This window comes from Cucurbita pepo, chromosome 20, assembly GCF_057944985.1.
Source record: "Cucurbita pepo subsp. pepo isolate OVF chromosome 20, ASM5794498v1, whole genome shotgun sequence".
Lineage (NCBI taxonomy): Eukaryota > Viridiplantae > Streptophyta > Magnoliopsida > Cucurbitales > Cucurbitaceae > Cucurbita > Cucurbita pepo.
The window spans coordinates 321312-331650 of record NC_141817.1 but is presented as its reverse complement, the minus strand read 5'-3'; the positions used below and the strand labels follow the sequence as shown (position 1 = coordinate 331650).

The window sequence follows — 10339 nt, the reverse complement described above, 5'->3', positions numbered from 1 at the left end:
GTTGTTTTAGTTTAATTAATTGAACTATATTTAAATTAGTTGACATCATTTAAAATTATATTTATAATGCTTCTGAAAAATATATTCATTAAAATTAAAAAAAATAAAAAATTTAGTTTAATGAGAATTCAATCTCTGACCATCGAAAGTAATAGGCATGCTGGCTTATGAATTGATGAATAATTTAAATATATAATTAACGCTTTTTAAAAAATTTAATAATGATTTGAGAATATTGATTTATATTAAAATGAGATAAAAAGGCGTATGAAAAGGATCGACCTTTTTTGAAACGGCGTAGTGAGGGTTTAATCCGAGAACGCTGAGTCACCGCGGAATTCACACGAGAGAAGTGAGTCCCACGTGTCAATATCAGAGGTCCCATTGACGAATGTAAGCATTCCACGTCCCTCTAAAGTATCTGTGGGACCCAGTTGCCCTTTGCCGAATGGAAGATTCTTTCATGGAATCTTTATTGTTTATAAATCTGGAAACAAAATAAAGAAAGATTCTAAATTTTATTTGATTTTGGAAAATTAACGGAAAAAAAAAAAAGATAGAGAGAAGAGGAAGAAGGAGAGAGAACATGACTTCCATCTGAAAACTCTCAAATCCGTACCTTTCTCCCGACATCGGCTTTGGGTCTTGCTACGATTCTTACAATTGAAAGGAATAGCGCGATTATACTATTCGAAGATCCAGTTAGGGTTTTCTGTGATCGGGGCATTTGATCCTGTTGTTCACTCATTGCTCTCAGTAAGTTTAATTCATCCATCAGGTTCCTGTGTGCCCAATTTTTAAAATGGTTATGCGTTTAGTTTTTAAATGATTTTGCTGTGTTCTTTTTTTTTTTTTTTTTTTTTTTTTTTTTTTTTGGTATTGGGAGGCAGTTTAGAACATGTTTCATGAGGTATGAACTTGAATATTTTGTGCTGCTTGTTTCTTTTGGCTATGATTCTTAGCTGCTTACCGTCTAATTGGGATTGCTGGTCTAGTAATTTCTGAATTTAAACCTTTCACTCTGTTAAGATGTTACGATCGCTATTGAGGTCTTCTTCTGCTTATTATTTGTATATTCTTTTATTGAATCAATCGTTATAATTTTGTTAAATCTATCTTCTAGAATTTAATATGACCCAGTTATTCATTATATACTTGGGAGTACATTGGAAATTTGAATGTCAGAGGATAGCTTTGAAGTTGTTTGGTTTTCATTGTGTTCTTAATGATAGCGTTCAAACTTGTAAGTTTCATTTTTCATGTTTGTGTTTCACATTTTCAGGACTTATGCGGATTGTCTGCCAATATTTTATTTGACCCCTTGCAAGTGTGTTGGGGGATTGCATCCGTGACATTGAGATGTGAAAGATTTTATGGTGAGTTGCCATCTATAAATTGGTAATGTCATCATTAAGTTGGACTCAGTTATTAAAATTTGGTTCATCATTGATTTGGATTATGTTGGATTTTGGGCGGTAACTGGCCGTCAACTGTCTTGAGCCAAATTTCTTGTTTCAGCATTAGATGGTTGTCTTCTCATATCCGTGACCAAAAGATGGATGAAGAGTGGGAAATTGGATTGTTATTCCCCAGTTGGAACAGCAAGAATCCAACTGATCGCCTTTTTGTTATTTCTTGCTTGAGTGCTGCCATCATTGGAATTTTGACCATAGCCTTTACAGCCTTCCAATGGCGGAGAAATATCAATTTGAGTTGGATGAAAGCTATAGCCAGATCGAAGAGAAACCCAAAAAAAACTAATAAAGTTCCTGTAGCCGCGCATGACTGGATTTTAGAATCTGTATCTCGTGGAAAGAATTTGAGTTGTTGTGTATGCTTAAAGTTTGTGTCCCCTTCACAGACACTCGGTCCTATGGTCGCTTCAGATAGTTTTATCCACCGTTGCAACATCTGTGGTGTGGCAGCTCACTTGAGCTGTTCTTCTAATGCTCAAAAGGATTGCAAGTGTGTATCCATGATCGGCTTTGAGAATGTGATGCACCAATGGGCTGTTCGGTGGACTGAGATTACTGATCAACCTGATGAAACCTCTTTCTGCAGTTACTGTGAAGAACCATGTAGTGGGTCTTTTCTTGGTGGTTCTCCAATATGGTGCTGTTTATGGTGCCAACGTGTAGTGCATGTTGATTGCCATAGTAGTATGTGTAATGAAACAGGTGATGTCTGTGACTTAGGTTCATTTAGAAGGTTGATTCTGTCACCACTTTACGTCAAGGAGTCAAATAGGACGTCCTCCGGTGGATTTTTGAGCTCCATCACCCATGGAGCAAATGAGATTGCATCCTCAGTGCGTGCAAGTATAAGGAGTCAGAGTAAGAAGAATAAACATAGTCGTAGACCGTCTATTCATGCAAGTAAAAGTGGTAGTATTCGTGATATGTCTACAGAAAGCACAGCTGATTCTCATCACACAGTTAATGGTTATAATGGAACAGAAAGAAACATTAATGGTAGCCGAACGTCAGAGCTTCAGCATCAAAATGGTGATATAAATGATAAAAATATTTCAAATCCAAGCTTCAAAAAAAATTCTTCATTCAATCAGAAGGATGAAACTCATGTAGGAATGAACCTGAGGTATGAGGTGATCGAATTGCCTCCAGATTCACGTCCCTTGTTAGTATTTATCAACAAGAAAAGTGGAGCTCGCCGTGGAGATTCTCTAAAACAACGGTTAAACATGCTTTTGAATCCTGTCCAGGTACTGTCTTTTCTCCACTCTTATTCTGAACAGGCTTTAACTTTAGAAGTAGACTGTTGTATACTATAGCCTAAAATAATTTGTTCAACCTGTTCTATACTCCTTGTTTGATACCTGGTGATAAATGAGGCAGACAGCAATGTTTTGTGTATAGCTTATGCACAACTTCCCTTTCTTAATGGAATTTGGTGGCAACTTGGAACATATATGTCTGGGTCTATCGAATATACAAAATTGAGGTCAATGAAACCCTCTAAAGTAACTGATTTATTTATTTTTAAGTTTGGTGTTGGAAATGTCTATAATGAGGAAGAAATATTTTTCTAGGGTTAACTTCATTTTCTTTGAAATCCGTTCCACTGCAAGTGTTAATGATGTTGATGGGGTAATTGTCATGGACTCTACTAATATTTCAGGTTTTTGAGTTGAGTTCCGCCCAAGGCCCTGAATCTGGTCTTTACTTATTCAGAAAAGTACCGCACTTCAAGGTTCTTGTATGTGGGGGCGATGGAACTGTTGGTTGGGTCTTAAACTGTATAGACAAGCAAAATTTTGTTTCACCTCCCCCAGTTGCTATTCTTCCTGCTGGAACAGGAAATGATCTGGCTAGAGTATTAAACTGGGGTGGTGGTTTGGGCTCAGTGGAGAGACAGGGTGGTCTTTGTACAGTCTTGCGTCATGTAGAAAATGCTGCAGTTACTGTTCTTGACCGTTGGAAAGTGGCAATAGTGGATCAACAGGGAAAGCAACTCAAATCTCCACAGTTTATGAATAATTATCTCGGTAAGTTTTATTGATAATTTGTTTTTTGTATTTAAGATATTGGATATTAATACGACCAAACTTCAGGGCACCTCTGAACCATAAATCTCTACGTCTGGGTTCTTCTATTGAACCCTCGTTGCGCCTGTCTTTTTCTCTAATTTCTTTAGTTTTGTTTATATTTTACTGCATTATTACCAATTTTTCCTCCAAAATGCAGGAATTGGATGTGATGCTAAGGTTGCCCTTGACATACATAATTTACGGGAGGAAAATCCAGAAAAATTTTATAACCAGGTGATAAAGTTGTAGACTTAAATGATAACTTTTTTTGTCACGCTAACCATAACTGCAACCACACGACTGGTATTACGACTTCTCAAACTGAATGTTTATTACTTGAGAGTGGTGTAGCATATTATAGCCTCACATCTTGCATCATTAAATTTTGGATCATACTTGTGCCTTACTTCTTTTGTTCCCAAAATGTGGATCAATTTATAAGCATTTATTTTTATGTTGGATGGCTATTTTGTAAACTCTTTGTTGCCAAAATAACGAAGATAATTGAGGGTGGTCATCTTATGGAGCCTGAGTGAATTTACTGCTGTATAGTAAATCTTTTATTACAATACTTGCGTCTAGTAGTATGTTGAATGCATATTGATATAGTTCAGACATTTTGCTTCCTGATTGCACGTACACCAGCGTCTAGCAAAATCATCAATAATTATCTCTCTAATAGAAGTGGTCATTTTATTCAATGCACAAGTTTCTTTCACTTCTTCTCAATGAAAATTTGATTTCTCATTTTTTTTTTAAATTAACGTATAAGTTGCATATTATTATAGAAGCATATGTCAATATTTGCAGAAGTTCTTGCTTATTTGGTGTCTCTGATCTTAGGCCATTTGAGTAGTTCATATCACTTAGCTGAAACTATTTACATAACTGCAGTTTATGAATAAAGTGCTTTATGCAAGAGAAGGAGCTAAGAGCATAATGGATAGGACATATGCAGATATTCCATGGCAGGTTCGGGTGGAAGTGGATGGTGTTGAGGTGGAGGTTCCTGAGGTAAGAACTTAACTTTGAAGTTTTTTGGTTCTGAAACATTACTAAATTGTCACTGTATTTTTTATTTTATCATTTACAAGTTTTAGGCTAATGTTGATTACCATAATGATACATTTATGGGTGTGAATTCTTGGAGGTTTTTCCTTTACAAGGAACCACACATACTATTAGTGTTATTATTTGTGACGATCTTGTTCTGAATTTTCATTTACTTGAGGTTGATTTAATTGGAACTTTAATTTGAATATTCACAGGATGCAGAAGGTGTGCTGGTTGCGAACATCGGAAGCTACATGGGTGGTGTGGATCTTTGGCATAATGAGGACGAGACTTTTGATAGTTTTGATTCACAGTCCATGCACGATAAAATACTCGAGGTTGTCAGCATATCTGGAACCTGGCACCTTGGGAAGCTACAGGTATACAATAATTCAATAAATGTTCCTGTCCTCACATGCTGCTATCACGTCATTTTCTAGAATATAAAATCAAATCAAATTTGTTCGATCTTTCTGGGACGAATCTATTTCTAGCCTTCATGTGCAATGATGCCTTCTTATGTTTTTTTGTTGTTCAGTTCTCATAAAAATGGTTAGCTTTAAGACTTCCGTGGGTCTTGATTAGGGTGGGGTTTATATAATGTAGTATGCATTTTTCAGTTTAAGAACGAAGCTGAAAGTGAGTATCTACGTATCTTTGTGCTTCGGTTAGCTTCAAGCTTAGCTCGAGGTGCACTGAAAGCTGTTAGGTATCCACTCGCTTTCACCTGCAAATAACACAAGAATTCCCACACAAAACAGAGAAACCAAATCTCGATTAAGATAAACCCGGAGTTATTCATTACAATCTCTAGTCAATAAGAATTGATGCGGAAATCACTTAAACCAGCAATTCACACACACCCAGCCTTCTCCAAAACCCTACAAAAACCCCACAGCTACGCCCTCATCCCTACCAAGCACGCCCACACTGTTCCACTAACTCATTTCTGTGCAATCCCCTTTTTTTCTCCATGGAATACGTATTTACAATCTGAGGCCTCACAAAAGCACATTAGTCTTTTAGAGCTAAAATATAAAGCTCAAAGATAAACCAGGCCTCTTTTTAGACGCTTGATTCGAAAATGTAAATAAACTTTATCACATATTGAAAATATAGCATTAGGAATTATAAAATAATAAAAGTTATAAGAATGGAAGTTTTTTTTATTTATTTATGAGAAATTGGGTCGAGAAAGAGATCCCTTAATAATATTTAAGAGATTCTCTAAAATAAATGGGGGGTGCTGGTTGTTCAAGCGCAAGAAGGCATGCACACTTGCACTAAGGCACGCGGTAGTGCTCTTTAGTTGGAGTCTCCTTGTGGAGCACGTACTCACTAAACTGGGGCCTATATGCAATTCTCAAAACTGTCTATAGGTTTATTAGAACTAAAGAAATTATTACCCAGGAAAATGGATGGTCAAATCATGAAAGGCTTCTTAGTGTTGCAATCCTAATAAAATGTTAGGGATCTCAAATTTAGTCATTAGAATGATGATTCTGAGGTGTAGCGTATACTAGGAGTCCTAAGACTTAAAATGGGTGGAATCTTGGGTAAGGGACAAGGTTCATGCATTGAGTTGTGTTGTAACCTCCTTGCTAGATGTTTGACGGCTGCTGCTTTCTTTTTGAAACAGGTGGGGCTTTCTCGAGCTAGAAGGCTTGCACAGGGGCGGTCCATTAGGATACAATTATGTGCTGCATTGCCTGTTCAAATTGATGGAGAACCTTGGTTTCAGGACATCCCGTGTACACTGGTCATATCTCACCATGGAGAGGTAATTGCTCCTGTTCTCTCCTTTCATTTATTTGCATTGAAGACGTAGCTAGTTACTTGTGCAACATCATGCTTAAGTCTCTCTCAGGGATCACCACAAAAAATAAAAAAATAAATAAGCATGCATGGTATTTCACTATTAATCTCTTAAGTTTTTTTCTTAAGTCACTAAGCACGATGCAATATAAGCTTATCATAGGTCAATTTTAACATTCGCCGATGAAATGTGGTATAATTGAAAATCTTAAAATATAAAATACTAAATTGAATATTTTAGAGCGATGGGGACTAAATTGAAAAAATGTGTGGCATTAGGGACTAAACACATATTTAACTTGTATATTTATTGCCTTAAAATTGAAAAAGAAGGGAATAAGTTAGAAGACGAGGGAGAATTCAGATAGAAACTGAGGAGCATCTATCATGATGCTTTTCCCGAGGATCTGAAATTTGTTAACTTCGTCACTCAATCATTTGATTTCTATGGATTGACTTTGGTGAATATTCAAGTTCCTGGATCTACTTGGTGTTTATATTGTGAGCAGAGGCTTGTTCTCAAGCATCTACTTTTTCATCTAAATTTAGCACCATCTTTCTACTTTCAATTGTTCGGATCTAATACTTCTACGTTGATTTGCTTTGAAACTGTTTTCAAGCTCCATAATTGTTTTCGCAATTCAGTAAAAATATCTCCTTAACTAGTTTTCAAAGAAAAGATTAGAGGTCTGTCCATCTGTCTTCGAGGTAATCTCATTTCTTTTAGTATTGGAAATGAGAAATTTCTCTGGCACGATCAGATTTGTTTTAAGAGCTACCTGTTTTCCTTGGTACGGTGTAACATGTGTTTGACCTGTCTCCAGATAGATATGTGTGAATTTCACGTGGATTTTAAATTTTCTCTATAGGCCTTCATGTTGAAAAGGGCAGTTGAGGAGCCTCTTGGTCACGCAGCTGCAATTATCACTGATGTTCTGGAGAGTGCTGAATCCAATAATGTAATTAATGCCTCACAGAAGCGAGTACTCCTCCAAGAAATAGCAAAGAGGTTAACTTGAAAGTTTCTTTCAGTCATTCCTGTAATGATCAGGATTTTGAGTGCGAATCATTTTCAGCTTTTTATGCCACCCTTCACATCTCTCCATAGAGGTAAGATCTAGTGGTTATTTTTTGGTTTTTTGGTTTTGTTTTTTCCCCCCTTGATGGGCTATAGCTGAGGCATGATTGTATATCAACGATATCTGTTATATAAATATATACATATACATAGAGTTTCTCAACACGGATCATCATCAAGGTTATATAAATAATTTACGGTGTGTGGTTGAGATCGAACCATCCTTAGTAAAAGATTATAAACAAAATTGCAACCTTTTCACATTCCTGAAGGAACCTCTACCATTATGTGATCCTCGAGATGAAACTTCGAAATATCTCTCTCTCCTAAAATTAACTTAAAAAGTTAAGTCCAAAATTTAACTTTCTGAAAGCACGCTTGAAAATTACCGACCTTTGCTCATTATTGGGAATTTGTACTTTTAGAAACAGATCCAGTCTCCAATTGATTTAACTTGGAATGGTGCCTCTAAATCTATATGACAGTATCTAGGTGCTTTTTTCTCCCAACAAATCTGGTCTGTCCAATCAAATGTGGAGAAGTAAAGCCAATGAATTATCTTTTTGATAGTGGTGAAAGCAGTAAAATTTCAATGATGTTCCACCACCTGGCTGATTATGTTTTGTCTGCTTAAGTAGCCACTAAGTTGTTGGTGTATGGGCTCACTTTTCAAGTGGAAAGGGGATTCATGTTTCTGCTGAAACAGTGCTAAGTATTCATTCATTAATTACATTGTTGAAATAAAGTTTCATTTCATTGGAAGCTACTTGAGATCCCACAATCATGGTTCAAGGTAGGGACACAAGAACTTATAAACAGAAGATTTGTCCTTCAATAGCTAACTGTTTTTTACTGTTAGGCTTTAACTTATGTGTGACTAAAGAAAATATGGAAAGATAATCATTTCAATTACAAATTTACTTTCCAGATTCTAACGAAAAAGTCATTTCTATTTTATTTCAGTGTGAGATGTGGATAATTATGTAGAATATTCTGAAGCAAATACATATACATTAAAGCTTTGGCTTTGGTTCCTTGCCCATTTTGGAGGTCATGTCACCTTCCACATTACATTTTTAAAATCTCTTGGAATCCTTTTTTTTTGGCCTAACCCTCAAACTTTTAGTCTTTTAACTCCATATGGCCACAATTGAAAGTATGTTAGATTCTATGGATTTATGGCATGTGGATATTGAATATATGCAGTTTAGATAAGTTTGTTAATTGTACGTCTGAATCGAATGTTTGTCATTTTCGTGAAGCAAACGCTTGAAATATATAAACTTCTATGTTGATATTCATCTTGTTAGATTCTATTATGTTCTTTTTCATACAGGTCTTTTGCTAGGATATACTAAAGACGTGCTTTTCTTCGAATCATTGGCCAAGCAGCGGGATACAAAAAGTGCAGAGAGTACTTCAGAATTTTTGCAGTATTGTTGTTTAGCATACAGAAGGCACCATTCATTCATTAATTGAATTAGTTTGATATTTCTCTTCTTCCAGTCAAGTATGCCGCAAATGGCAGCATACTTTCTTAGCATTGCATAATGGATCAAAGGGGTCGGGCCATAGATTGAGGAGATTGAAGCTTTTTCGTTATAATTAGAACATAAAGAGCTTTGGACACTGCTATTTTCTTCTTCTCTCTTATGAAATTCAACTTGAATAGCATTGATCTTTGTGCAGTTGATTTTGATGATTTTTAAGCAGCAGCCCATTTGTAGCCATGAAGAGCCACTTTAATTTGAAACTATTTAAGACGATAAAACTATGTCGTGGCTAAAAGAATGCAACTGATATGCTTTTCAAGTATTCAGCCTCAACTTCTTGAGAAAATTGCCACTTTCAAGTATTCTATTACCCATCTCTCCCTTTCCTTTTTGAAAGTTTGGTTACCAACCTTCTCTTTTAGAAAAGTAGTTGGTACATTCTTGTCCTCTAACTTCTCCCCTAGAAGCTTCATTTTAAATCTAATTAAGCACCATTTAGAGTAACTTTTTACGTGCTTCTAAAAATTATTTTTAAGAACGTGAAAGCTCGTTACAAGCAAGTCTTAAAGAGTGATTCTACTAAAATCTTTATAATTTCCTTTCAAAATGTTACTAGACGGCGTTTAAAACATCATCGAATCATGAAGAAAAACAAGAGGTGAAAGCATAAAGCCAAAAGAAAGAGCATCTAGTTCATAGACGTTTATATAAAGACAAAGGGAGGAGTTGCAATCTTTCGTAGTATAGTAATAAAATAACTGTGATTTTGATGAGTATCACTTTTGAAACCCCAATTTCCTTTACTCCAAAGCCAACCCTCCAAGAAAAAACAGTAACTTGACTTTGTTCAGATGTGACCCACAAAACAAAATCCCATTGTTCATTCATCTTTGTTCCCAATATGTGCATAAAAGCTTTATAACCCATTTCTATTTCTTTTTCTTTCTCTCCAATCCAATGATGAACTTTCAAAGCCAACCCCTTGTAACTATTCTTCACTTTCTTCTATTTGGATGGATTTGTTTTCCTATTGCCTGGAGGATTGAAGGAAAAAACAATGGAAACTAAAGGAGAAACTGATATGAACAGACAAGCAACAGGCTAGAATTGAAGCCAAGTGGCAGCAAAAGGCCAAAAGCAAGTCTCTTTCTTTAAGCTAACTATATACTGACATTATTAATTACTCACTATGTTTTTTATTCAATGCCAAGCCGGCCACCTCCTTAACAACAGCCGGTTTTTGTACCCTCCATCTCTGGCTATCTATTTGCTTGATTATTACGCTTGCTGCAATTCGACTCGAGGCAGTTGAAGTATAAACTGTTTTTACTTCGACGTCTTACTATTTGCTTC

General features: G+C 35.9%; 1 protein-coding gene across 3 annotated transcripts; it reads left to right on the top strand.

The window, feature by feature from the left end:
* The first annotated feature begins 515 nt into the window (after positions 1–515).
* LOC111783055 (diacylglycerol kinase 1) lies at positions 516–9169 on the top strand. 3 transcript variants are annotated; one of them, XR_002813270.2, is made up of 9 exons: positions 516–756; positions 1283–2722; positions 3139–3505; positions 3705–3781; positions 4442–4561; positions 4816–4980; positions 6240–6380; positions 7285–7525; positions 8830–9169. XR_002813270.2 is itself a non-coding variant. In XM_023663930.2 (9 exons), exons 3-9 carry the CDS (start codon positions 1556–1558, stop codon positions 7432–7434), a joined length of 2187 nt encoding a protein of 728 aa, XP_023519698.2. In that variant the 5' UTR covers positions 516–756; positions 1283–1376; positions 1519–1555; the 3' UTR covers positions 7435–7656. The 3 variants fall into 3 exon arrangements, 2 of the variants coding, with proteins under 2 accessions (XP_023519698.2, XP_086976776.1); XM_023663930.2 differs by lacking the exon at positions 8830–9169 and having other exon boundaries at positions 1283–1376; positions 1519–2722; positions 7285–7656; XM_087120650.1 differs by lacking the exon at positions 8830–9169 and having other exon boundaries at positions 7285–7656.
* The last annotated feature ends 1170 nt before the right edge of the window (positions 9170–10339 follow it).